General features: G+C 51.1%; 2 protein-coding genes and 1 long non-coding RNA gene across 7 annotated transcripts in view; 1 reads left to right on the top strand and 2 right to left on the bottom strand.

Moving 5' to 3' along the window:
• Window positions 1–6730, bottom strand: part of Slc43a2 (solute carrier family 43 member 2) — a 45883-nt gene extending 39153 nt beyond the window's left edge. The window contains exons 1-2 of one of the 2 annotated variants that reach the window (XM_063251065.1): window positions 6601–6730; window positions 5502–5732 (exon numbers count right to left, since the gene is read on the bottom strand). In XM_063251065.1, coding sequence (XP_063107135.1) covers window positions 5502–5661 — 160 coding nt within the window. In that variant the 5' untranslated portion in view covers window positions 5662–5732; window positions 6601–6730. Of the gene's footprint in view, window positions 1–5501; window positions 5733–6114; window positions 6245–6600 lie in introns of those variants that run through there. The other variant, XM_063251066.1, reaches the window with a different exon arrangement.
• Window positions 427–6441, top strand: LOC106027658 (uncharacterized). 2 transcript variants are annotated; one of them, XR_001201229.3, is made up of 3 exons: window positions 427–799; window positions 2223–2336; window positions 3585–6441. It is a non-coding gene; the product is annotated as an uncharacterized LOC106027658 (long non-coding RNA). The 2 variants fall into 2 exon arrangements; XR_010048208.1 differs by having other exon boundaries at window positions 427–2336.
• A 5900-nt stretch (window positions 6731–12630) lies between the features above and the next one.
• Scarf1 (scavenger receptor class F member 1) lies at window positions 12631–24901 on the bottom strand. Of its 3 annotated transcripts, XM_003469540.5 has the most exons (11): window positions 24594–24901; window positions 24242–24303; window positions 23920–24021; window positions 22526–22961; window positions 19471–19689; window positions 18882–19010; window positions 17420–17523; window positions 16885–16999; window positions 15146–15267; window positions 14921–15067; window positions 12631–14162 (listed from the first exon to the last, which is right to left on the bottom strand). In XM_003469540.5, exons 1-11 carry the CDS (start codon window positions 24692–24694, stop codon window positions 13309–13311), a joined length of 2391 nt encoding a protein of 796 aa, XP_003469588.2. In that variant the 5' UTR covers window positions 24695–24901; the 3' UTR covers window positions 12631–13308. The 3 variants fall into 3 exon arrangements, with proteins under 3 accessions (XP_003469588.2, XP_013007681.1, XP_063107134.1); XM_013152227.3 differs by lacking the exon at window positions 18882–19010; XM_063251064.1 differs by lacking the exon at window positions 24242–24303.
• Window positions 24902–25076: the final 175 nt, after the last annotated feature.

Raw genomic sequence — 25076 nt, 5'->3', positions numbered from 1 at the left:
GGAGTTCAAGACCAGCCTGGACTACATAGTGAGAACTTGCTCAAAAATAAAAAACAACACCCAACAAGTGCCAAGACCCACAGGATCTCCCTGCTCCCAGCTTAGGTGCCACCCAACTCAGCCTGCGTGGTGCCTCACCTGCACCTGTTTATTAAACAGAACTCTGCAGTGGGCGGCCAGAACAGCCCAGCCAGGGGAAGACAAATCAAGGCAGGCAAGGAACCAGGACAGCCAGGGCATGCTGAGAACAACAGGCTGCTGAGAAGACCAGACACCAGAGCCCGGGAACAGAACAATGGTCTGCACTGTTGGGCCACACTCTGAAGACTCAGACAGAATCTCTACAAAGAGAGCAGAAGGGGAAGAGCGGGTTCCCTAAGCCTCCCTGGGTCAGAGGGGCCTCCCTCTACTCCAGAAAAACAAAGATGGTGGGGGGCCTCCACCACAGCTCCCAGATGCCAGACAGCTGCAGGGAGTCAAGGGGCACATCACACCCAGAGGCTGGCCAGACCCTAAATTCCCTTTCCCACCAGGGTGCAGACCCCTGCCGGACTCCGCCTAGGGTCTCTGCCCTGCAATCTCCTCTCCCCAATCCTGAGGCTATCCGGCAACAGGAAGCAGCATCCCAGTCCAGCAGGGGAGATGTGGGTAAGAGGTCGGCTTGGCCTCAGAGCAAACAAGAGGCAGCAGCAGCCACCTTCTGCAGAATGCCTGTGCGCTGGCCACTGTGTTCAGTGGTATCCAGCCCCTTCCACTCAGGCTTTCCATTCCACACGCCAACCAGGAAGGCTCAGAGCAGGTAAGTCACTGCCAAAGGTCTCATAGGGACCTGGACACAAATCCAAGCTGTTGGAACCCGAAGTAGCTGCTTGTAACTCTGGGCTGTGCTGGGGTTGCCCTCTTGGCTTAGAAGCAGACTGTGTCTCAGAGAACATGCTAGAAGAATGCAGCCGGGACAGAGTAGGGACACAGTGTGGAGGCAGAATCGCCCAGTGAGCACTGGTTGCTTCATGACTCCCACAGGGGCCCTGAAAGCCAGCCCAGGCCAGACAGAAGCTTCATGAGATACCAGGAAGCCAGGGGAAGTCATGAGGAAGCCAGGGGAGGTCAAGGGATATGGGGGAAGAAAATTAGGCAGGCCTGACAGGGACAGCCAAGGGCTCCAGCTCTTCTCTGTAATATATCCTGAGGCCATATCGAATATTTATTTATTTACTTATTTATTTTGGAGACAGGGTCTCCCTGTGTAGTTCAGGCTGGCCTTGAACTGGTAGCCTCATCTGGCCTTGAACTCCTGGTGATCCTGCTTCCTCAGCCTCCAGAGTGCTGAGATTACAGGTATTCACCACCATGCCCAGCTTTCCTATGGAATTTTTAAAATTCAAAATAAACTGGGGGCAGGCTGAGGCTGTAGCTCAGTGATAGCATGTTTGCCTCATATGTGCAAAACTTTGAGTTCAATCCCAGCACCATAAAAATAAACAAACTGTGTAAAAAGTAAAAATGGTCCTATTCACAGCACTAAAAGTAAAAGGTTGGAAAGTGACAAAGGCCAGTGGGATTTTGTGGATAAATCAAATTATAAACTTGATTTTTTCCTAAAAAAAAGAAAAGTGAAAGGGATTTTTGAAAAGTGTCAACCATCAGCCCGTGGCTGTGGAAAGCACCCGTAAAAAGGGAGACCCTAACATAGCTGGGATTCTCATGTCCACAGATGCAGCCTGGCTTGGCCTGGCAGGGACCACAGTTGACCCTGGTTCCCAGATGGATGGGAGCCCCTCTGTCCTCTCTGGATCCTGGGGCACTTCCTGCTCTGACAGGGAGAGAGGAATGTTCCCTGCCACCACAGGCACAGTGACTGCAGTGGTCAAGAGCACAAAACTGCGGTCTGCTGTCATGTTCACGGCTAAACTAAGGTTTCTTCTAGCAGAGGTCAAAGATTCCCACCTCCAAAGTCTTCATCCCAGGCAACCCCAGCATGTGCTGAGCCCTCATGATTCCTAAGAGCCCTGAAGACGTGAAGTAGGTCATAGCCCTCCTTTCCTTCCATGCCATCTTCTTGCCTCAGGAATAAAATCCAGTCTCCTCGAGGGAGCTCCCGGATCCTGTACCCGTGGGCCCCTCTCCCTGCCCCAGGCATCTGCAGTGCCAGCCTTTCTCCCCTCTCCTCCAAAGTGGCCTTACCCCTCCACTCCTGACTCTGACCTCTCCTTACCCTGCAGGCTTCTGCTGAAGTATCAGAGACCTGCCAGTCACAACCAGCTCCCCAGTGCTGCTTCCAGCACCCTGTGCTCCAGAGAACTTGTGTGTGATGACTTGCGGGCCTTGTAACCCTGGTACTGCACCTCAGTGATTGTTACCTGAATGTGTGGGTGAAAAATGAAATTGAGCCTCCACTGGTAAACCACTCACAGCTGACTGTGTAGATGGGCCACTGAGTTACAAAGAAAACAAAGAAAGATGTCAAATATGGGTGACTAGGGGACCATGGATAAAGCTTAGTGGCACAACCCCTGCCTACAAGTATGACGCACTGAATTTGATTCCCAGTACCAAAAAAAAAAAAAAAAAAAAGAAAGAAAGAAAGAAAAAAAAGAAACCAGCCGGGCGTGGTGGCTCATGCCTGTAATCCCAGCACTTGGGAGGCTGAGGCAGGAGGATCGTTTCGAGTTCAAGACCAGCCTGGGCTACAAAGTGAGCTCAAGGCCAGCCTGTAATGCATAGTGATACCCTGTCTCAAAAAGACAAAAAAAGAAAAAAGCAAAGAAACGAAAAAGTGCCTGCCTGGGTGGCTACAGTGGCCATCTAGAGGCCAAGAGGCCAAAGCCCTGGGAAAGCCCTGTTCTTACCAGCCTAAAAATCCAGCTGCTGTCTTAGCCACACCAGGGAGGATAAGGAGAGACCCAGCTGCCAAGACCTCATGGTTATCATGCAAAGCTCATCAAATGCTCCACCCTAGTCTTGTCACTTCTCCTGACCATCTGCCAGGCAAGGCAGAACAAGCTGAGGGACAACAGGGAAATGAGCTGCCTCCTTCCTTCTCTCTGTCACTCCCCAGGCTAGAGCCCAACACTGCATGGGTAGCCAGATTCTGGCTGGAGCTTTGACACAGAGTTCCCAGCAGATTCGAGTAATTTCACTTAGAAAGTGAACTCAAGCAACAAAAAACTGAGAAACTTGAATCTCAGTCAGTACAGTCACCAGTCACCCTTGAAATGCCTAATTCAATAAAGTCAGTAAATGACCTAATTGGTTCTCTTCAGTTTAGCTGTCCACCTAGTTGGGAAATGTTAGGCCTAACTGGAAACCTTGACCCTAATTCTGCCAAGCCCTCCCACCTAAGTAAAACCCAGGGATTTCTGGCTCTAAAAGACAACATGTTACACGGGATCCAAGAAGCAAGGATCAGGGAAGCCAGGTAGATAAGCTGTGTAGAATCAGCAGGCTTTCCCGCCAAGGATGCTGGGTCAGCAGGTTTGTAGGCAATCAGAAAATCCAAAATCAGATGGAAGAGCAAAGGCATGGGATAAGAAGTTGATGTTCAATCCACAATCCTGACCCTTTGCCTTCTCTTTGGGTTGTAGGAGTGACCTGTGAAGTCTCTCAAGGGCTTAAATACCAACTCAGCACTGTGCTGGCACAATCTCTGGGGCTCCTCCCACAAAAGGAAGGAAGAAGCCAAGGTTGCAGCAGGAGTGAAGTGAGCAGCCTCTCACTGCCAGTATCATACAATAAATTCAATAGAGGACCAAAAAAACCTAGAGTCTGACCTTCTTGACACCACAGTGAGAGAGAGAGAGAGAGAGAGAGAGAGAGAGAGAGAGAGAGAGAGAGATTGATTTGACCACAACAGTCCACTGGTCTTGATGAATATAGTACTAAAAGCTTTGCTTGTTTTGAGACAGGGTCTGGTCATGTAGTTCAGGCTGACCTTGAACTCACTATGTAACCCAGGCTGGTCTCCAATTTGGCAGCAATCCTCCTGCCTCAGCCTCCCAAATCCCACCAAATGGGATTATAGGCATGCACCACCACATCTGGCCTAAGAAATTTTTCTGGAGTGGACTTTTTCTGTTTTTCAAGTCTTCTATGTATCCTAAAAAAGGAAGAGTCAAACATTCTAACCTTTCCTTCCAGAAGATTCATTAATTTCCTAACATCTCTTGAGCGAAACAGAAAGCTTGCTCAGGGAACAAGGTCTGACTCTCATCTCCCAAGATTTCTTGCTGATGTGGGGAAAAGGCCTGCCAAGAACCTTTAGGCTCTTAGGAAATATTTTTGAGTGGCTAAAGGCTAAAGGTTGCTTATAAATGATACACTTTCTACCCTCTCCCGTGTGCCTCGCATTCCCTCCCTTCTTCTTGCACATAACCTCGCCTGGTATCTCCCTAGACACTGGGACACACTGGAATCTTCTTGGCAGATCAGAGATTAGAAGCAGGGAGTGTTCAATTCTGGGTTATAGACAGTGCTGCTTAGTTCAAAGTGTTCTCTTCTTGCTAAGTAAAAACTAGAAAGAGAAGGCGTGCTGGTGATGACCCAGAAAGTCCACTCTAGGCTCTCTCCACCTAAAAGACTCATACACTAGGGAGAGAGATTATGAGTTCAACTCTTCTGCTGCTGCTGTTGGAAATGGAGACAGCAGGGATGCATGCTTCTGTCCAGGTTGCTTATGGAGAGTGGAGACTGGGGCTGCTCTGGCCCTACTGTTGGGTTGAACCCACCAACCTGCAGTAGTGGGGGTGGCAAGGTGGGATGGTCAGAGTCATGGTCAGAGTTGGGGTGAGAGTGCAGATTTCACACACAGCATCCACAAACTTTCAGCTATACCAATGGTGAGGCAGTGAGAAAGGAGCAAACCCTACGTCATTTTCATAAAATGTTCCCCTTCCTATTCCTACCCATGGGGCTGGAAGGCCACAGAGATGTTCTCATGGCCCGTGGGAGGAAATGGCATTTGGAGAATCATAAAGCTACAAAAAATAGACAAGAAATTGTATCCGGCAAGCCCTTATGACACTCCATAATAGCCTGACTGAAAAACATCTAGATTCTAGATGAAGCCTTTGGGTAGAGGCGAAGCCACTTCCTCTCTCTTGCTGCACACCAGCCCCCGAATCAGGAGTTCCTCTTTCTTACAGCCAAGGAACAACTTGTTTACTGCAAGCTAAGGGACATTCAGGCATTGCAAGGACGAGAGGCCAGCATGTTGCAGCCTGTGGACACAGAACGGCTGGATGTGGGAGTTCTGGGTCTATCACTGTCCCCAGCTTGCGCAAAGCAGAGGTCTGGCCTTGAGAATCGGTTTCTTCATCTATAAAACGGGAGCAATGATAATGAAGTGGACCCAGCATACCTGCCTGAGGATCACATGTACCTTTTGCTACCCGGGAGACCCTGTGCAGTGAAAGGGCGTTGCTGGTTAGGTCTTCACCACAATCCACCCTCTCCCAAAGCACTGGACTCAAAGAACCAACCCCAGCCCAAGGTACCCATCTCACCTGGCTCCGTACACAGGTAGGAATAAAAGCCCTCTGACTTGAGCATAATGAGCAGTGAGCCCCAGCCCAGGAGGACTGCCGAGAAGAGGAGGTTTTCCAGAACAGCTGTGCAGGCCATCCACCAGCGGCGCCGATGGGCAGTGGCCAGGGTGGGCGCCATGGTACGGTGCGCTGCGGTGCGGCCCGGTGGCCCGGCTCCGGCTCCGGCTTCGGCTCCCGCTCTGCAGCCACCTGCACACAGACCTAGGCGTCAGCGCGAGGGCTGCTCAACCAGTGCGGCTGCCCTAGGCCGCTGCCGCAGGGCACGAAGCCTGTCATCCCTCCGTGGCCCAGAAGACAGGTTCGCGCAGCGAAGGAAGCGCCCTAGCCCTGCCTGAGACTCGGATCACCCCGAGCCCTGCAGCTGCCTGGCCCCGCCGCCCTCCACTACGCTGGCGCTGTCCTGGTCAGAGACTTCTCCCGCAGTTCACTCCAAGGTAAACTGAGGCATGGAAAGAGGAAGGGACGAATGCATTTTCAAGGACCTGGAACTAGTCCTGGCGTCCAGCATGCCTGACATAGCTAGCTCGAGTGCTGTGCAACTGGATGCATGGCCCACTGGGCAGAGGCGTACCTGAGAGCTGTCGTTTCCAGGGACCCCAACAGACTTCCTCCCGCCCGCACTCGAGACCCTTCCCCAGAGCTGTCTTCTTTAACCACAAGATCAATGCCCCGAGCCCCGGAACGGCCCGCCCATGGCATGCTGATTGGCCAGAGTGCAAAGGAACTGCTACGCCATTGGCCACTGTTTAGGTCGCTAGGCACTGTGGCCACGCGAACCCCGCGTGGGAGAGGCGAAGCCGGTTCAAACCGGCGGCGCGAGCCAACCTCACGACCCCCTTTCAGGGATGTTACCGCAGCAATTAGCACTTTCTTATGGAAGCAGACCCCGGTCCCTCCATCCCCTAGCTTTTTGCTCTATTTGTCATCTTTTTGGCGGCTCCTTACCCACCCGGTCACTTTCTTCTCATAGTCACACATCTCTCTAAACCCCTTTTAGTGTAGTACCTGTTGTCTACACCCTAGCATAGGCGCACCTCATTCCCGGGATCTAGCTTACCGGGTTCCTGCTGGAGTGTGTCGGGCCCGCCCGGCACCTTTTCTGTCCCCTTTTATTCCAGCCCTTTTATTCCGACCCTAAGATGAAAACACTGCCGCCCGCTGATTGGCTAAGTGCGGCTGGAAACAGGCTTTGACCAATCAGCGCCTACCCGCCCGCCCCCCGGCGAGCAGAAGCCGGTTCCGGCCGGACTCAGAGACAAACAAGAGATTGGGGGGTGGGGTGGCAGCTGTGGGCCTGGCCTTGCCTCTACAGCTTTAAACTGTAGTCACTGTGGGGCCGGGAACCCCCGGGGTCATTGCCATACAGCCCCGCCAGAGCCCCGCCCGGAGACCTGATTCTAGGCTTGCTTGCGGGTCCCGCGTTCCTGCGCCCCCCAGACTTGCTTAACTGCGTGGCAGTGCCTCTCAGCACCCACTCCTGCTTTGGCACTCTGCTCCCCTGACTGCTACGTAGTCTCCCTCTGAGCGCCCGGGATACCACGTCCGGATGCTCAGGCTCCACAGGGATTCTGCAGCTCACTCCCGATCTCTCGCTGGTGCTCCCATCCCACGCATTGCTGCCCTTTCGTTCGGCTGTGTGTTCTGCTGCTTCTCTCTTGTCCTTGATAGCTCCCATTCAGGCATAGTCAGCGGGTCTCGATTCCCAGACCCTGTCCAAGGCGTGGTCCGTGCCTTCTTGTCTCCTGATTCACCTGCCCCTTGCCCTCTTCTCGGTGCTGTCTGGTTTCTTTCTGATAGGTGCCCCTTTAGGACCAGTAAGCAGGAGCTTGTGCTTGTCTGTTTCCAGTGTCCAGACCCTGGTTCCCTCATCCCCGTTCCTGCTGACCCGGTTCGCTCGGAGACCCCCATCCCAGCCTCACCCAGCCCGGTTTCCTGGTGCTCCCTGTGCTTCTTCACTATTCTCCAATCATCTCTTTCACTTAACGACCCTCTCTGTGGGCGACTCCAAGCTTCTAGTGTAAGTCTGAGAGGTCAAGAGCACTCCAGCATCCCTTAGTGAGCAGTTGGCTCGACCTGCCCTGAGAAACTGCTAGCGCAGAGCCATGGAGCCCGGGTTCTGCAGGTTCGGCTGACCCGCTAGGTCTCCCCTATCAGAGCTACTAGCCTGCCCTCAGAAAACCCTGGGCCTCCCCGAGATTCCATATCCTCCGGGAGTTGGCATAATACTCCAGGGCAACAACAGAGCTAGCAGCCTCCCGATCCACTTCCCCCAGCCCGAGAGCGCCCCCTGCTGCTGGCCTCTCCCACACTGGTTGGTTGCCTTTAACCTTTGCGGTTAGTATCTTACAGTATCTCACCCACTCGAGGTTTCAACTGACACCTGACAAAGCCCCAGTCCCTCATCCCTCTTTCTTGAGCCACCCGCCTCAGAAACCTCGTCCAACCTCAAACACATCTCCTAAAAATGCTTTTTTTTTTTTTTTGCCTCAAAATTGTTCTTTAGGTAACAGCATCATTATCTACTGAAGGTAGATGTGGAAAACCAGTCTTCAGAGTGTCAGGCACCTGCTATGCTCCCTGTCCACCCACCCCCACTAAAGCCAACTCCTACATGTTATCCAGTAGGACTATTTGAGTCCTCAGGACTTCATTCAGCCCTCAAGCTCCCCTTCCCCACCCATGAGCTATGGAAACATAAATCTGACCTTAGTAAGTCTACCCTCTGCTAAAATCTAGAGCTGTCCCACCGAGCTACACTCCCAGTCCTTTTCGTTTTTCATTTTGAGACATGTTCTTTGCTAAGTTGCTAGGTTGCCCAGGCTGCGCTCGAACTTGCCATCCTCCTGTCTCAACCGCCCAGACTGCCTTCAAAAACTTCACCATTTGTTCTGCAAGATAAACTAGATTTCGCAGTTTGACCCACATGGGCTCGTTCTGCTGGAGGCTGTTTGACTTTCCTGGTCCTCACGCTCCAGTCCTGTGGCATCACTTGTGGTTTCTGCACTGTTCTCTATGTCCACATAGCCCTTTCTTGGACTGTACCTCCTCCAGGAAGCCTCAGTAATACCCTTTGCTACCTTTGTCCACTGCTTGCCTTGTTTGGTAGGTATTCATCTGTTTGTCTCCCTTTCACTGTTGAAGGTAAATAAATTCTCTGGGGTCAAGAGTGCATTTTAGCTGGGTGTGGTGGTACATGCCTGTAATCCCAGCACTTGGGAGGTTGAGGCAGGAGGATTTCTGTAAATTCCAGGCTACAAAGTGAGGCTATAAATGAAAAGGGTGAAAAGTATCAGGCTCTGGGACACAGAATCTAAAACTGGGAGAACAAAGGTAATGCCAATAATTACACTTGATTGGGAACTAAACATTTACTAGGTATTTTACATCTTTTGTGTCATTTAATCCCTACAGCCATCCATTTATCAGATGAAAAACCTGAGGCTTTAAGTAACTTTTCCAAAATCACAAAACAAGAAGTTGGAGCTTGGGCTTGGCTCCAGGTCTATCTGAATGTAACTTTTTCTCTTCTTCTTTTAAATTAATGAATGCTAATGCCCTAACATCAACACTATTGGCAAGTTATGAAGCAATAAAACCATGGAAGTATAGATTAGTGATAATGGACTTAACTATCATGTATGAGAGCTTGGATTCTATCCTCACCACTAAAAGAAATAAAATCACTAAACTACTAGAAGAAAATGTAGATTATTTCACATTTAGGGGAGAGATTATGTACTAAGCATGCAATGAAACCTAAAAGCCATAAAGATAAAATCTGTCTAAAGTAAAATTTTAAAGCTTCTGGGGCATAAGCGCATGCCTTGCAAGCGCAAGGTTATGAGTTTGATCCCGGATACCAAAAAAAAAAAAAAAAAAAAATTAAAGCTTCCATAGAGAAATAAAAAGAAGAAACTATAAGTAGCATTTAAACACCAGTAACAAACTGAGCAAACCTGTCACAAACTCGATATATGAAAAGCACTTAAAAGTCAATCAGAAGGGCTGGGGATATAGCTCATTGGCACAGAGCCTACCTGGTGAGTGGCAGGCTGTGGGCTCAATTTCTGGTACAAAAAAAAAAGTCCTAATGTGGTGGTACATGCCTGTAATCCTAGTACTTGGGAGAAGAAAGCAGGAGATGAGCCCTTGCTTTTTTTTTCTTTTGGTAAGGGGGCTCAAACTCAAGACCACATGCTTCCAAAGCAAACTTTTATGCTGCTGAGCTAAATCCCCAGCCCAGATAGCCCTTGCTTTGAGGCCAGCTTAGGCTACATACTGAGTTCAAGGCCATCATGGAGGACATAGTGAGACCCTGTCTCCACTTCAACCACAGAATATAGAAAAAAATAATAATAATCTTGAATTTTTTTTTTTTTGGTACTGGGATTTAAATTGTAATTTTTTTATTTTTTGAGGCAGGCCTTGCTATATAGTTCAGGCTGGCCTTGAATTCACTATGCAGCCCAGGCTGGCTTAAATCTCAAGGTGATCCCCCTGCCTCACCTTCCGATGGACCCTTCCGATGGACCACCATGCCCACTTAAATTGTAATTTGTGTGTGTGTTGCTGGAGATGAACTTCAGGATGATATATGCAGGCCAGGTGGGTGATGCACCACTAAGCTTTCTGCCAGTCCCACAAAGACCTTTTTTTAAAATCAAACTCAGGACCTCACACTTGCCAGGCAGGTGCTGTGCCACAGAGCTATGTCCCCAGCCCTCATTATTTTTTGGTGGTTAAAAGATGGTTAGCAAACAAAACAAAAACTTGGTTAGTCAGGTGTGGTGGCACACCCATAATCTTAGCACTTGGGAGGCTGAGGCAGGAGGATCCCCACAGGTTCAAAGCCAGCTGGGCTACCTAGGGAGCTCAAGGACAGCGTGAACTATACAGTGAGACTTTCTCAAAAAACAAAAATAAGTAAATTTTTAAAGCCTTTTTTAATGGTATAAGGATTTTAACATTTTTTGATGTGGATACTAAAATAATGAGATTCCATTTTTAACCTCAGATTAGGTGGAGGTAAATGGACATAAACCCATACAACTTTTTTAGAGGGCACCTTGAAGTATAGAAATGCCGATGTTCTTATCCTATAATTCAATAAGTCCACTTCTAAGATTCTATTCTATAGAAAAACTTGTGTCAGGCAAAAAGAAATATAATAGGTTGGGGGTATAGCTCGGTGGTAGAGCCCTTGCCTGGCATGCGCAACCCCGCGGGCCAGTTCTCAGCACCGCCAAAACAAAAAAGAAGTATGCACAGAGTGAGGTGTAGACTACATCGTCATTTATTGAATCAGAACAACTAGGAACGACTGTCCACTGGCAGGGGTGGCTGCAATGACCTGTGTTATTTCCATGTAATGGGATCCCACCTCCTGGGGACCCACCCCCACTGCTGGGCACCAAACCCAGCCCTGTACACACTCCCCAAGCACATCACTGCTGGTCACAGCCCCGGCCCACCTCATCATATTCCACGGGAGGAGGTAGCTTTATATTTACTGACATCACAAGAGATCCAGGACACGTTACTGATTGAGAAAGCCAGTTACACAGCTGGGAATGCAGCTCAGGTAGAGTATGCTCCGTGTGCTGGAGACCCCAGCACCAAAAAATGAAAGGGGAGGGGGAAACAATAAAGCAAAGTAAGTTGCAGAATAGTCTACCAAGTGTGCTCTTTTGCTTCTAAGTCATATATTTACATATGTACAAAAAACATGTAAGTCAGGTGTGGTGGTGCATGCCTGTAAGCCCAGCCCTCAGGAGGCTGAGGCAGGAGGATTGCTGTGAGTTCCAGGCCAGCCTGGGCTACATAATGAAACTGTCTCAAAAAACCTAAAAAAAACAACAACAACAAAAACAACAGAAAAACATGTGAAAGGAAGCACTTCAACAATTGTTGAGGTTCTCTGAGCACAGGGACAAAAGGCAAAACCCATCTCTTCTTTTTCTAACCAGGCAAGAATATGTGAAGCAAGAATGCAAAGATCAAAAGACACTCAGAGAAAAGTCAGCTTTAACCTCTCTCTTGCCCCCCAGACTGCCTCAGGGGAAAAGAGAAATCTCAGCTTTATTATACAGCTTTATAATGTTAGTATGCTTCTCTTTTTTAAATTTGGAAGTGGCTTGTCTCACTGTATTTCCCAGGCTAGATCTGGAACTCATGGGTTTGAACGCCGTTCTTCCTGCCTCAGCCTCCTGAGGAAGTAGGAGTATAGGTTGTTACCAGGAAAGCTGGCTTTAGGATTCTCCCTTTATACATTTAGTGATGTTTTATGAACCTTGTTTTTTATTTTTTATCTTTTTTGAGACAGGGTCTCGCTGTGCAGTTCAGGCTGGCCTTGAGCTCACTTTGTACCCCAGGCTGGTCTCGAACTCACAATGATCCTCCCACCTCAGCCTCCCAGGAGTGCTGGGATTACAGGCATAAGCCACCACACTCGGCTCATGAACCTTGTTTTTAACAAGGATCTATGTGCATGAAAAAAGAGTAAAGCTGGGAGGTGGCACACATCTGTAATTTAGCTGCCCAGAAGGCTGTAGGGAAGATCCCAAGTTCAGGCCCAGCTTGGGCAATTTACCAGGACCGTGCCTCAAAAAAGGGAAAAAAAAGGATTAGGGTGAAAAGTGATAAGACCACCTGCATGACATGAACCTGGGCATGGGTTCAATCCCCAGTACTACCTAGGAAAAAAAAAAATTAGAAAACAGAGTGAAGCAGGAAGCTCAAAGGCTGGACTACATAGCATATTTAAGACCAGGCTGGGCCACAGAATGAGACCCTATCAAAAAAAATTAAAAATAATGAAACAGCCAGGCATGGTGGCCTACGCCAGTAATCTGAGCACTTGGAAGGCTGAAGCAGGAGGATCACAAGTTTGAGGGAAGCCTGAGTTACGCAGTCAGTTCAGCAACAAAAGTAAGCAAAGAAACAATGAAACTGGGCATGGAAGCTGAGGCAGGAGGATCACTGAGCATTCAAGGCCAGTTTGGGCTACACAATTAGTTCAAAGCTATCCTGAATGACAGAGCAAGACCCTATTAAAAACAGAAAAAAAGAAACAACAGGACTACTGATATAGCTCAGTGGCAGAGCATATGCTTGGCATAAATTTAATCCCGGCACAAAATAATAACAACGCACACTGGAACTGGACTGTATTCCATAATTTGTATGAATACAAATTTTTTTCCTTCCGGTTTCGAGGACAGAACTCACCACCTTGCACTTGCCAGGCAGGTGGTGGGCTGCTAAGCTGTATCCCTGGCCCTGTGCGACACTTTTTACACACATAGCTTAGTACAAACATTCTCTCATATTAAATATTTTTTGTGCAACACGATCTTGGTAAATGTACAGTAAGCCATCATCAGAAGTTTCTGTTGAGCCAGTCTTTTATCCTCAAACATTTAGGTGGTTTCCCATTTCAGAAAACTGTTTGGCAAATGAAGGAAGGAACAGTCCTTTGGGGGCAGAACCCAGGACAACACACAGAAAGTCCCTGCAGCATCTTTTTCCGCTTTCTGACCCCTGCCTGCAGGATGCCTGCCCGGGCATTCCAGACCTGCTCCCAGCCCGCGGCCACTGCCCAGGGCCAGCTGGCCTCTCCCCATGGTCTTTTCCAGGGCAGAAGCTCTGGTGTATGTGTCCTGGCTCTGGGATCATTTTCTACACAAAGCACAATGATTCACAGCAGTGCTGGTGTCCTCCCATCCCAACCCATCCATATTCTTCCCACTCCCCAAATCCAGGGTCTTCAGGACTCTGGCCACCCAGATGTGTGTACGTTCTCATACAGGGGCTCCTCCTGCTCTTCCTCTTCCACGTGTTTCTGGGGATCCTGTTCCGGGAGGCTGCTGCTGGAGATTGGCTCCTGGGGCCTCCCTGGGCTCTCCCTGCCATCCCCCAGCCCCCTGGACACCTCCTCTGGCTTCACTCCTACAGGTTCCACAGCTCCTGCAGCGTTGGCACTGGGAGCCAAACCAGGGCTCTGACTGGCAGAACCCGAGACCATTCCAGAGCTGCCCTTCTTCTGACCCAGCGCTCGGCGTGGGGGCTTAGGGATGGCACTCTTGACCTTGGGTTCTTCCTGGCCTTTCTGGAAGTTACCCAAACGGCGGAGGACAGAGCGGACAGGGCCCTTGGATTTCTCGGGCATCCCCACCAGCATGTAGATTGAGGCTGCAGAATCTGAGCTCTCCTGCATACTGCCCTCGGTGGTTTCGCCAGGCTTAGCCACTTTCTGACTACCACAAGGGGCTTGGTGGCCATTGGCAGAATTGCCGGATCTGGCGGCGGCAGTGGGAGCCTTATCCATTTTTGCTTGCTCCAGGCTTGTGGACTCCTCGGTCTCCCGGCCCTCAGGACCTGGCTGGGCCCCTCTTGAGAGTCTCTTGGGTTTTCGGGCTGGGCTGTGGAGCTCCCCTGAGCTTCGGCCACTCTGTGACACAAACTTGGTGCCTTCAGCAAAGGAGACGGAGGGCCGTTTGGCCCGGGCTAAACTGGAGGTTCGTGGGATAGGGAAGGGCGTGGAGGCATCCTCAGGGGGAGGGAAGGTGGCCTCTGATGACTCTCTTGGGGACAGCTCTGCTGGGGCCACAGGAACCATCCCTGGCAGAGGAGATAAGAGAGCTTGGCTGCAGCCAGGTCGGCCACTTCAGTGCAGCCTCCCTGCAGCTTCACTTCCCGAGGAGGCCTCGCCAGAAGGCCAGGAAAAGCAAGGATGCAGAGAGGCCAGGAAGGGTCAGCAGGGTCATCACACCTTCTTCTCCACATGCCACACCGTCTCTCCCTGTTGGGAGCCACTGCCACATGCCCGCCAGCCCAATACCCCTGCCACACCCCAGAGCCATGTCCTTCTGAGCCGTGTCCCTCTGGGCCTTTGGGCTTGTTGCTGAGATACCACTCCCACATTCTACATTGGCTTTGCTATTGTCAGCTGATTCAGCCAGACCCTGCACGGCTCTAACATAGACAGTCATCACTGCTATTACTGGATTAGGGGTCTTCCTTTATGTGTCCCTGTCAAAGCACTGCCTTGTGACTTGTCTCATTACTTCCTATCAGACAAGCTCGGTGATGACAGGAGTCTGTTTTTGGACCCAGGGCCTTTGCACTGAGCTGTTTCTCCAGAATTTTTCTTGAGGCAGGATCTTTCTAAGTTATACATTGCTCAGATTTGCAATCCTCCTCCAGCCTCAGCTTCCCAGAGTGCTAGGATTATAGGCATCTGCCACAATAGCCAGCTCTATTCTTTGTTTCCTGTGTTCCCAGAGATAGGACAGGGTCTGGCCTCGATGGAAACTGAAGGAATGTGGGAGAGGTTGTGATGGGCAAGGGGACTCAAGAGTGGGCTAGTGAGGGGCTACCTTTTGGGGATGACACACAGTAGGCAGAATTCTCATTCTCTGCTCCAGATTCGGAATCAGAAGAGAAGGAGTCCTCAGAAGCCCAGCCAGCAGAGGGCTGCTCGATGAAGCTGTGGTTGAAGGGGACCTCCGGGTCGTGGTGAGAGACTGTGGGGGCTCCACGTCAGGCGCAGAGCCTGATGGGAAGCCTCATCCCCTCCCAGCCCGACCCCAAGGCCCACCTACCTGTCACCCACGGAAGCTTGTAGCCACTGAGCGAACCACATGGTAGTACAGAGCCCAGGCTGCTCAGTGCCCCCCAGAACTGCTGCTTCATCCTGGACAAGGCAGTTCCACCCCTTGCAGGCCTGAGGGGTTGACATAGGGGATGGTCAGTACCCAAGGCCTCGGGTGACCTGTGTCACCTTGGCAGGGCATGAGGGGATGGCTGTATCTACTTCAGTAGCTCCACACTCAAAACAGTAAGATCCAAACAATTGATTCCAAGAGATAAATGAGAGAAGGCAGCATGGTGCTAGAGTCAAATAGATCACAGCAACAACTCTGGCTTGGGCTCATCTCCCCTGGCCTCAGTTTCCTCATCTATGAAATAGGGAGAACAGTCTCTACCACTAGAGCTTTTTGCAGGGCCTGGTACAGCACAAGGCACCTGACGAGGGTTCCCAATGTGCAGCTCCTGTGGCGTGCACCTGAATGAGCCCTGGAAGCCTGCTCGTGTCCCCACTCTCCTCTACTTGCAAGCTGGGACTGCTCCACTCGCTACCAGTTTTCTAATAGCTTTTGCACAAGTCCTCATCTCCCATGAGGGGCTTCTTCCAACTTGGCAGGCTGTGGGCCACAGAGAAGGTAACGGGACTGGTGAATCTGTGAATGCCTGGCAACAGGACAACAGGACGAGCTCAAGGATCAGTGCATGCGCTAAAGCCAGCACTGGACAGGGCCTGGGATGTGGCTCAGCAGGGCAGCATCTGCCTAGCAGTGGTGAGGCCCTGAGTTTGATTCCTGACGCAAAGGGAAGCCAGCAAGCAGAAGTGAGCAAGGCGAACTGGACAGACGGCCCAGAAAGCAGAGCAGGACCCTGTGCATCACTATCTGGGTGCCCTTGGGTTTCAGGGGTTCCAGGGGTTTGGGAAAGAACAGAGCAGGGCGTGAGCATCAATCCCTGTGGGAGCCTCTCTGGCCAGGTCCTTCCTTCTGTGTCTCTCTGATGCCACATGATCTGCTGAAGGGCTATACAGACTTTTTTTTAAATCCCAGTACTAGGATGGAAGCAAGGATTTTTCAGATATATCCTCTGATATACACTGAGATATATCCCCAGCCCTTTTTTGCTTTTTTTTTTTTTTTTTTTTTTTTTTTGTCTTTTTGAGACAGGGTCTCCCTATGCAGTTCAGGCTGGCCTTGAGCTCACTTTGTAGCCCAGGCTGGTCTTGAACTCACAATGATCCTCCTGCCTCAGCCTCCCAAGTGCTGGGATTACAGGCGTGAGCCACCATGCCCTGGTCTCTTTTTTGCATTTAAAAAAAATTTTGAAACAGTGTTTTACTAAACTGTTAAATTGTCCAGGCTGTATTCAAACTTGCGGTCCAACTCCCTGCCCCCGAGGCTGCTGAAATTACAGGCATCTGCCACCATGCCTGGCTGCAGGCTTTTATGTCACTGTCCTTTCTAGGCCAAGTGAGGTCTGGTCTCTTCTCCGTCCTAGAGCTGTGCAGCTGCTCCTGTGTCCCTCGCCTGCCTTAGAGGCCCCTGCCAGTAAGCGTCTGCCCTCCTGCTGCAGGTTTGGTGCCCATGTGTCTCAGAAACTTCCCTGTCACAGCTTCCAAGGCAGGCAGACGGCTGACCTGGTGTCTCCAGGCCCTGGGTCCCACCAGCTCTCACCATTATCTTTGACCTACGTGTGTGGCAAGGCCAGCCCTTTCCTTCCCCTGAAAGGAAACCAGAAGCGACCAGCCAGTACTCACCTGTCTTTGGGCTCCCGAGAAGTGGCACAGTGGCAGTAGGCACAGCAGGCAATGCCCAGGAGGAGCAGCAGCAGAGGCCCAAGAATGCTGCCAATGAGCAAGGATTTCTTACGGCCTGGGGACACAGGAGAGTGCCAGATTGTCAGGGCCACCCAGTGTCCCACACGCACAGCTCCTTTCCAGTTCTGAGTTGCCTCCTCCCGCCTGTGGGCCCCTCCCCTTCATCCAGGTGACCTCTTTGCTGCTATCCCCCCTCCTGAGGGTACAAGAGCCCGTTCTACAAGCTGCTGTCCTGATTCTCAGGCCACACTAGAGTCCAGTCCTGCCTGCTCCTTTCCCAGCTCTCCATGCTTCCTTAGATGGCAGGGACTCTGTCACATCTTCAGGGATCTCACAGCATCCATCAGATGTCAGCCACAGAGAAGTCTCTCAAGTAGCTCCAGAGTGCCCCGCCCTCGGCAAGTGGTGCCTCTGGGGCCCATAGAAAGGACCAGACTTCAGGTGGGTACTGCACCCACATTCCACTCCGCCTTACCCCAGAGGCAGGCCCCGGATACAGGGTCGCAGAGTCCATCCGAGCACTGGCAGGGCAGGGAGCAGTTGTTGCCATAGGAGCCAGATAGGCAGGAACTGTTGCAGCTATGGGGTAAGCAGGGAGCAGGCTGAAGACCCAGTGGGAAGGGAGGCAGTGGGCGGTGGGCAGTGGAGAGGGCAGGGGAGGTTTCCAGGCACTGTTCCCACCCCTTGCAGGAAGGCCGCCCTGCACTGTGCCGGAGCAGATCCGCAACCCCCTCTCCTCCCCCCCGCAGTAGTATACCCTAAGTACCACAGTGCTCAGGAGAACCCCTCAGCCCCAGCCCCCCCAGCTCTACGCAGCCCAGTGTACCGCCCCCAGAATGGGTCCGCCGCTGCCCCTGTCTGGTCTCAGCCCTGTGCTGGCTGAGAACTAAGTACTATGTGAGGGCGTTTGGCCAGGGCCTGCCCTGCCCCTAACTTGGGCCTTGGTCTCCTTGCTGTGAAATGAGCTGTCTTCATTTGGCCCCTCACACAGCCCCTAAGTGGGAAGCCTGGCTGGAGACCTGGTTACCACCTGAAGACTTCAGGTGTTCCCTAGGTAAGGTCCCAAACTAGTTAGGGAGCCAGGTATTCCCTTACTTTTCTTTTTTATCCCCTTTTTTATTATTTTTTAAAAATTTTTAAATTTTTATCAGTACTGAGGATCGAACTCAACATCGCCTGCTTGCAAGGCAGGTGCTTATGCCGCTGAGCTAAATCCCCAGCCCCTTTTATCCCCTTTTATTTGTTATTTTGTTCTTGTGGTACTGAGGATTGAACCCAGGGCCTTCTAACTGAGATACACACTTCTTAGCTCTTTTTTTTTGCCTTTTATTTTGGGGGAACTCTCCTTAAATTGATAAATTTCCCAGGCTGTGCTCAAACTTGCTATCCTCCTACCTCAGCCTTTCAGAGTACTATGATTACAGGCTGAACCATCAGGCCTGGATTTTTTTGGCTGATTTTTGAGACAGGGTCTTGTCCTGTAGCCAAGGCTTGCCTCAAACTCTCAATCCTCACACCTTTTAAAAGTTCTTTTTGTGGGCCTGGGGATTTAGTTCAGCTGCACAAGCACCTGCCTGGCAAGCACAAGGTTGTGAGTTCAATCCACGGTACCAAAAAAAAAAAAAAAAAAAAAAAAAAGCAAAAGACCTTTTTGTTTTCTTTCCTTCTTAACAATTCTCATTTAATTTTAAGACCTTTTATTTATGCTTTTATTTTTATATATTTATTTTGGGTTTTGAGACACCATCTTGCTACATGGTCCAGGCTAGGCTTTAACTTGTGTTTCTCCTGCCTCAGCCTCCTGTGTGCTAGTTTTTAGTCCTTTTAGATTGCTGACTCTCCATCATTCAGGCACTTCCCAAATAAGCAACCCCTCAGGAAGGGTACTTCAGTAAACATGACAGAGGCCTGACTTCCTCCCGGGGCTCGGTCCTCACCTGGTCCCCCAGTAGCCGGCACTACAGACACATTCTCCACTCACAGCATCACAGGCCCCCTGAACACAGGTGGGACAGGGAGAGCTACAGCCCTCTCCAAAGGTGCCACTCGGGCAGGTGTCTTCACACCTGGGGGAGCAAGATTCGGAGGTGGGAGGGCAGGCAGGCCTGGCCCCCACACTCCTGAACTGAGGGCTCCAAATGGCCACCTCTCAGCAGCAAAGCACAGGTACCAGCAGGGACCTGAACCTGGAGCCAAACTCAGGAGACAGATGACAGATTCTTGGAGGAGAAAAAGGGCAGGAGGACTGAGTGGTGCCGAACAGAAGAACGTCTGGCCTGGAGCCCCCTCAAAATCCTGTCTCCCTCAGTCTGACGCAGAGGCAGCCCAAGGGTGAGTGTGCACATTGGGCACAGGCAACTATGAAGACAGGACAGAAGGGGCTGAGGATTTAGCTCAGTGGCATAAGCGCCTGCCTTGCAAGTGTGTGGTCGTGAGGTCAATCCCTGGTACCAATAAAAAAGAAAAAGACAAAAAAAAAAAAGGACAGAAAGGTCCACCCCACTCTGCGCGGGGTGTTCCACTCACCTGGGCCCCAGCCTGCCAGGGTCACAGTGCTCACAGTCGCCTGTTTCTATCTGACAGGGCTCCCCATCCCGGCAGTGGGGGCACTGCTGGCTGCAGTTCTCGCCAAAGGTGCCCGGTGAGCAGGGCTGCTGGCACCTGGTCCCATTCCACCCTGGCTCGCAGGACTCACAGCTGCCAGTGTCCACAGAGCAGGGTGCGTTGTGCTTGCAGTGACCACATCTGGCAAGAGAACGAGCTCATGGGAGCAGAGGGTGGGAGCAGCGGGATGGTGGATGCTGCTGAGGCACAGCAGAGCGGTCAGGACCCAGCTGGGTCACAGACAGTCTCATGCCTCAGTTCCTCCATGCTGAACAATGAAGAGGTTTGGACGAATGATCTGTGTCCCATCCTTCCCTGGTCTCAGGGTCACCAGGAGCTACCAGCCCAGTCAGGCCAGCCAGGTTGTCAGTCACCTTCCACTTCCCAGCTTTCCCTTCTGCCTCCCACACCGTGCCAGCCCTGAGAAGGACTCAGGGCTTTACCTTCTATTTTGTACCACAAAAGGATCAGTGCGGTGGCATGCCTGGAGGCAAAGCCACTCAGGACGTTAACCAGCCTGGACAGAACAGTAAGGATCAGTCTCTCTCTGTCTCCCTTTTCTTGCTCTTTCTTTGAGACAGGGTCTTCATATGTAGTTCAGGCTGGCCTTGAGCTCACTGTGTAGCCCAGGCTGGCCTCAAACTCTCAGCAATCTGCCTGCCTCAGCCTCCCAATTGCTAGGATTACAGACATGCACCATCATGCCTGGTTGATCCCTCTCTTTCTCTCTTTCTCTCTCTCTCTCTGTCTGTCTCTGTCTCTCTCTCCATACTAGGCATTGTACTTGCCAGATAGGTGCTTGTGCCATTGAGCTATATCCCCCACCTTGATCCCAGCTCTTAAACCACACATACACAGGTATAATATTTTCACCGCTATAACTTATTTACTCCATCTTAATTTCCCATTGATGCTTTACAGTAACTTGGGTGAGATCTGTTAGTAGAGAGGGAAGGAGAAATAAAAATTAATTTAGCTGATCTTGACAAGCATCTATCTGTCTGTCTGTCTATCTGTCTTTCTGTCTGTCTATCTCTAGTTTTGTGGTACTGGGGATTGAACACAGGAACTTTGCACTGAGCTATATTCCCTGGCCATTTTTATTTTGAGATAGGGTCAAATTTCTAAATTGTGAAGTTGTCCAGACTGAGCTCAAACTTGTGAACCTTCTGTCTTGGCTTCCCAGAGTACTGTGATGACAGACATGTGCTACCACACCTGGCTCTGATCAACATTCGGAAAAAAGAAAAATACTACGGAGTGTGTGTGTATGTTAATAGTAAAGATAAGTGAGTATGTACTGTCTAGTTAATTTTTTATTTTAGGGAGACAGGAGGATTATAAGTTCAAGTCCAGCCTGAATTAAAAAACAAAAAAGATTGGGAGTATTGTTTAGTGTTAAAGTCCCGAGTTAAATCCCCAGTATGTCACACACACACACACACACACACACACACACACACACACACACTTTTCCAGCCCCTTGGGAGGCTGAGGCAGGAGGCTTTACTATTAGGTCTATTAAAGGACTTAATCAGGTCTATTAAGGGACTTAAAAAGAGACATGGAGACTGTGAAGATCTCAGCTTTAGTTTGACTGTCAAACGTGATGGCTCTTCATAAGACAGAACCCAGTCCAGATGTTCCTTTTTTTTTTTTTTTTTTGTCTTTTTTGAGACAGGGTCTCGCTATGCAGTTCAGGCTGGCCTTGAGCTCACTTTGTAGCCCAGGCTGGTCTCGAACTTGCAACGATCCTCCTGCCTCAGCCTCCCGAGCGCTGGGATTACAGGCGTGAGCCACCACCCATGGCTCAGATGTTCCTCTTTTATTTATTTATTTTTTTGTCTTTTTCGTTTTTATCGGTACCAGGGATAGAACTCAGGACTGCCTGCTTGCGAGGCAGGCGCTTATGCCGCTGAGCTAAATCCCCAGCCCCAGATGTTCCTCTTTTAACGACCTCCTGTTTAATGCCTGTTCACATAGCTGTGGTGCACACAGACCTATGACCTATCTTTTTTTTTGTACCATTCTGTATGTCTTGTTGATAGAACCACACTGCTGCTTTCTGTACAGTACACCTTGTTTATACAGCACTTTGATTTTTGCTGATTGTACTGTACACTACAGTACTATAATTTTCTTTGTTATACACTACAGTACTGCATGCAAGAGTTAGGTAAACAAAAGCAAAGTCATAAAAAAACAAAAACAGGGGCTGGGGATTTAGCTGAGCGGCATAAGCGCCTGCCTTGCAAGCAGGCAGTCGTGAGTTCACTCCCTGGTACCGATAAAAAGGAAAAAGACCAAAAAAAAAAAAAAAAAAAAAACCAAAAACAAACTAAAAAAATACTAAACAACTTTTATTAATATGTGTTACGTATGTTACATAGGATGCGGTTTCTTATTGTGTGTGGAGCTGTCAATGTTTCAAGGCCCTGAGTTTTTCTGTTTTTTTTTTTTTTTGGTGCTGGGATCGAACTCAACCTCACAGACATTTGTGCCGCTGAGCTAAATCCCTGGCCCAGTCTTTCTGTGTTTGAGACAGGGTCTTGCTATGCAGTCCAGGCTGGCCTTGAGCCTGTGGCGACCCTCTTGCCTCAGCCTCCCAAGTGCTGGGATTGTGGTGTATGTGACCTTCACCTACCTAGTGAAGGCCACTGATTATTAAAGGGACATTGCCATCATTTTGCCACATGAATCCTTTTTCCTCATATGGCTTGCTACTATCAATACTTCAAGAGTAACTGGATAAATGAGTTGGGCAGGGCTGGACCTAGGGACATCAAAGGGGTTTTCCTTCCCTTTCTTCTCTGTCTTACGTGTTTTTTGTAGACAGCATTGGGCCCCCTTCCGCTTCCCCCACCCTTCTCCCTTCACACACCCCTCTTGCTGCTGCTCCCCTAACCCTCCTTTGCCTGCCTCCCCCAGAGTCTTCTCTCGCACCCTGGTCCTCCCTCACCCAGCCCAGCTGGCTCACCTTTGGCGGCACTGCAGTCCATAGTAGCCAGGAGCGCATGGCCGCTTGCAGTCGGGCTCCAGCCACCCAGCCTGACACATGCAGCGGCCCGTGTCTGGTGCGCAAGGCGAGTTGTGGCAGTGGCACCTGAAGTTGCATCGGCGGCCCCACATGCCCAGTGGACACAGGCAGTTGCCCGTGTCTGGGTCACAGCGTGCCGCAGGGTTGCACTGGCACTGGCGGCGGCATGTGGCTGACCACCAGCCTGGGTCACAGCGGCACTGGCCAGTCTTGGGGTTGCAGTGTCCGTGGGGCCCACAGGAGCACTGTGACTCACAGTTATCGCCCCAGCGGCCAGCGTGGCACTGGCACACGCCTGTGGCTGGGTCACATTTGCCGTGGGGGTAGCAGGCGCAGGTCTCACGGCAGTCGGGACCCCAGTACTGGTCTGGGCAGGCTGTGGGGTTGCAAGAGACAGAGCAGGTTCAGGGCCAGGCACAGATCCTTGCCCGGTCGCTTCCTCCAGGAAGAGGGGTGCCAGCCCGCCCTCCAAGAGCCAGGGACAGACCCTTGAAACATGTGGCAGCCTGTCCTTCTGGGGCGGAGCTCATTTCCTGCCTCAGACTCTAAACTATAGACACCCCTAACTTGGTGGCCTCCACTCTACATTCTAAAGCTCTTCCAGAGATCTCCAGTGGGAAGGGGGCTGGCTGGAGGTGGGTGGGCCTTATTTATTCCCCTCTTCTCTCCTTGTGGAGACCCCAGTCCACCCACCTGGGGATTCATCTGGGTCTCAGCTGCACACTGCCCACCAGAACCACAGGAAAGGCCTTATTTTTCTCAGTGACCCAACTCAGATTCCTGTACCTGCCCCCAGCCTGCAGATCCCCCATAACCCCTTTCACCTCTTCCCTCCTGTCAGGGAGGCCAGACCAGGGCTTCCCCTCACTCTCTACCCATATGCAAAGTGCATGTGGGGGAGATCAAGAGTATATCTATTTTGCAGTGACAGCAGAGCCCTTCATAAGTATCTTTTCTGAAGTTGAAGAGGAAGGTCTTATGAATATGGGCAAAACCTGATGATTCATTTATTTATTTAGAGGTGTTTTTGAGACAAGTTTTCGCTATGTAGTGCAGGCTGGCCTTGAACTCACTACGTAGCCTAGGCTGGCCTCAAACCCACAGTGATCTTCCTGCCTCAGCTTCCCCAGTGCTGGTATTTAGGTGTGTGCCACCATGCCTGGCCAAGACTTGATGATTCAGAGCATCTCCCTAGAGCACATTACTTCCTGTCTCTGGGCCTCAATTTCCTCCGTAAGTTGGGGGATTTTCACTGCTCTACATTTCCATTTCTACTTGGTGTGACCTCCCCCATCCCCCATCCCAGCAACTTCATCGTGCAGGTTGAGACTCACAGGAGCTGCACTGGGCCCCGAAGAATCCAGGTTTGCACCGACAGAATCCCGGCTTCACACATACCTCGTCTTTCCTGCAGGCGTCCAGCCCCTCACAGACGGCTGAAAAACACCCCAGTGGAGGTGAAAGTGCTGGGACACACAGGACCCCTCTGCCCTTCTCAGCCATCCCTAGGGGTCTGCTCCCTCAAGTCACCCAACTCCTGAGGGTGGGGATGCCTGTGTGTCACAGGATGCGGGTTCAAGGCCTGGAGGTGGGGGAGCAGGGTAGGAAGGAAGGGCTGTCACTGATCTATGTCCTCCCTTCTCCTTGGCTACTCACGGACAGTGCAGTCTCCATCTTTCTGCTTCCAGCCTGGACAACACACGAGCTTAGCAAGGGGGCTGCGGGACAAAAGGGGGCAGCCCAGACCCAGAGGGTAGGTCACTGTCGCTGGCTGCGGTGTGGGTGTGCTCAGTGCTCCAAAGACCTCCCCTTGGTGTCACAGCCCAAGAGTATTACAGCCTGTGTCCCCAACCTGTCCCCTTTCCTTCCCTGGCCTCCCCATCATCTGCTCTGACTCTCCACTGTCCCCCAGGCTGCCCTTCAGCCCCAAGGCATTCCCATATCCTCATTCTTGAAATGCCTCAGTTTAGTTCCGGCCTCAAAGCCTTTCAGGTTCCCAAAGACCTACCTGCTGCCTCTGCAGACATTCTGCCCCTTGGGGTCCAGCTCGGACTCTTGGGTCTCCTGAGTCCAGAGCAGCAGGAGTGGGAGCAGCAGTTCTAGCCCCATTGCAGCCAGTGGAGTGGGAGGGCCTGGGTTTATCTGGCTCCAGCAGCTCTCAACCCCCCGCCCTGCTTCCTCCCAAGGCTTTTCCTGAGGAAACCAGGCCCAAGGGGTGGACTACTGCGAGGCTCCTCCCTGGGACTGATGGACACCAGGAAAGCCAGACATGCAGAAATGAGAAAAAGGAAGGCCCCTGGGGAGGTCCTTGGAAGGTCAGGCAGAGAGCTGAGGAGGGGTTGGGAGGAACTGCCATCTTGCCAGAAGCCACACTCTCAAAGTCAGGTGAGAGCCAGGCGAAGGCCTCCACCCAGTGACCAGCCTCAGGGACCCTGTGAGCAGACCTCAGCCTGCCTCTGCACCTGGCAGCCTGGGAAGTGGCGCAGACCAG

This window comes from Cavia porcellus, unplaced genomic scaffold, assembly GCF_034190915.1.
Source record: "Cavia porcellus strain 051 isolate PalLab524CR breed Dunkin Hartley unplaced genomic scaffold, mCavPor4.1 scaffold_6, whole genome shotgun sequence".
Lineage (NCBI taxonomy): Eukaryota > Metazoa > Chordata > Mammalia > Rodentia > Caviidae > Cavia > Cavia porcellus.
This window is presented reverse-complemented; position numbering and strand designations above follow the sequence as displayed.